Source organism: Capsicum annuum, chromosome 3 (assembly GCF_002878395.1).
Source record: "Capsicum annuum cultivar UCD-10X-F1 chromosome 3, UCD10Xv1.1, whole genome shotgun sequence".
Classification (NCBI taxonomy): Eukaryota; Viridiplantae; Streptophyta; class Magnoliopsida; order Solanales; family Solanaceae; genus Capsicum; species Capsicum annuum.
In genome coordinates, this window is record NC_061113.1 from 22,813,775 (window position 1) to 22,816,279 (window position 2,505).

At 31.7% G+C, this 2,505-nt stretch overlaps 1 protein-coding gene across 1 annotated transcript in view; it reads left to right on the forward strand.

Annotated features, from left to right (window-relative positions):
• Positions 1–1,506: 1,506 nt before the first annotated feature.
• LOC107864135 overlaps positions 1,507–2,505 on the forward strand; it is a gene marked incomplete in the record, with an annotated part of 13,041 nt that continues 12,042 nt past the window's right edge. Inside the window, 1 exon segment of the mRNA XM_047409192.1 lies at positions 1,507–1,631. Within this exon segment, the coding sequence (XP_047265148.1) occupies positions 1,584–1,631 (48 nt within the window).

The following is a 2,505-nucleotide window of genomic DNA, read 5'->3' on the forward strand; positions in this document are numbered from 1 at the left end:
TTACTTTCAAATTCAGCATCATCTTCAACAAATAGATCTTCATGATCTGAATCTTAGTTGTTTTCAGTTGAGAGGTCAGAAACATCAATATTTGCAGCCTCAGTAGTAGCTGCAACTTCACCACTAGTTGCAACAACACCAGCAGATGAGGCATCACTAGTTGTAACCTCATTTTCATGCTCAACATATGCACCAGTAGTTGGTGCTTCATTAAAATGACCACCCTTAACCCCGTTTTCAGCAACCCTATCCCCTTCATGGATTTCCTTGTCCACTTCTTTATTAAAAGCAACAAAAGATTCCTTATTGGTAGTATTGTATTTCAGCAAATCAATGGGACCATCAAGTTGATCAACCATGTGACAAACGTACACCTCAATAATATCCCCATTTTCAAAGGATTGTGAAAGTTTAAAAATATCCTTATCACATTGAAAAGATAATAAAAAGTCCTTTTTAGGTAGCCTTAGATGAAACGTGCACCTTGTTGTAGCATACTCTAACTCTTTTAAGAAGCTAGTTAACTCAAAATAAGATAACTTATCCATACCCACATCAAAAATATATGTGACTTCACCACCCTCATATTCTGGTTTTTGACTTTTACTATTCAAAATCCCACCATGAAAATATCTTAGGGTTATATATGTAAAATCACCCATTCCTGAAATTTAGTCACATTCACAACAAGTTACAATTAGGAAAAATTTGATTATTCAAACATGCAGTAATCAGTCACACAAGAAGAGTCAATTTAGATTACAAAAAAGCCCTAACTTATTGATAAAAATAAGAATGATTTAGACTAGCAAAAATCCCTAATTTTGACAAATTATGAAACTTCAGACTTGTTGAACAATAACCCTAAAGAAATTGTCATAAAGTTTCAATTTTTAAGTTTAACCGTCACAAAAAACAAAGCTAACCTTCAAGATTTGTTCAACACCAGCACTCTCACAGCTCCCCAATACGAAATCACACCTCGAGGAACACCCAAACAGTTGTTAATGTTGACCTTGCAAGCAAATTTTTTTAAAAGAGCAGTCAAAGTGAGAAATGAGGATGAAGAGTGAAAGAGATGATTGAAAACGTTGAAGTGTTTGAGTATAGAGAAGAGGAAAGGTCACATTTTTGTTTAATAATTATTTATCTTTTATTACATTTGTGGATAATTAGGAGGTAAAACAAAAATTAAATGGAATAATTATTTATTTAAATGGCGCGTATGTCCACCGCTATTTGGTTGACTGACTAAGTGTAAAAGTTGGCAGACATATGCCATTAAAATACAAAAAAAAAAAGTCTACGGGGCAATAGAACCTCGCAAAATTCAATATGCTCAACTGACAATTCGGTCAAAGTTCAGATATTTTCATCAGTATTATCCCTTTATTTTTTGCGCACCAACAAAACGTCAAAAAAGTTTTTTTAGAATTCATTTTTCAAAAAAGCTTATTTTTAAAAGAAAAAAGAATATACATTTAAAAATGATTTTTAGTGTAGCAAAGGATTTAGATTGTTGACCCGATTTGTAACCGGACCCCGATTACTCAACAATATCATAAGAACCATTGAAGTTACGAATGGCGGAAGCATTCATTGAATTGAATCAACTTCTCATATCCAAAAAGGTTTGATTCTTTTTCTGCATATTCAAATGGGTAAAGGTCTCGTTTTTTCGAGTTTCATAATCGAAATATCACTAACTATTTAACGAAACATCTCTTAACTATCAATTGTACACTTTTTCTATCTGAAATATCGCACCATCGTTCAGCTACAAAAAGTGAACAATTTAGTTGAGGTGTGTTTGAATAAGTAGCTGGTGAAGTATTTATCAATTGTTCACTTTTTTCACCTGATATATCACCATTGTTTGGCTAGAAAAAGTGACCAATTTAAGTGAGATGTGTTTTGATAAATAATTGGTGAACTATTTATCAATTGTTCACTTTTTCTACCTGATATATTGAAATATCACCATCGTTCAGCTATAAAAAGTGAACAATTTAGTTGAGGTGTGTTTTGATGAACTATTTATCAATTGTTTTTCTACCTGAAATATTACCATCATTCAGCTATAAAAAGTGAACAATTTAGTTGTGGTGTGTTTTGATCAATTGTTCACTTTTTCTACCTGAAATATTACCATCGTTCAGCTAGAAAAAGTGAACAATTTAGTGTGATGTGTTTTGATAAATAGTCCTGAAATATTACCATCGTTCAGCTAGAAAAAGTGAACAATTTAATTGAGGTGTGTTTTGATAAATAGTCAATGAACTATTTATCAATTGTTCACTTTTTCTACCTTAAATATTACCATCGTTCAGCTAGAAAAAGTGAACAATTTAATTGTGATGTGTTTTGATAAATAGTCAGTGAACTATTTATCAATTGTTCACTTTTTCTACCTAAAATATTACCATCTTTCAACTAGAAAAAGTGAACAATTTAGTTATGGTGTGTTTTGATAAATAGTCAGGGAACGATTTATCAATTGTTCAC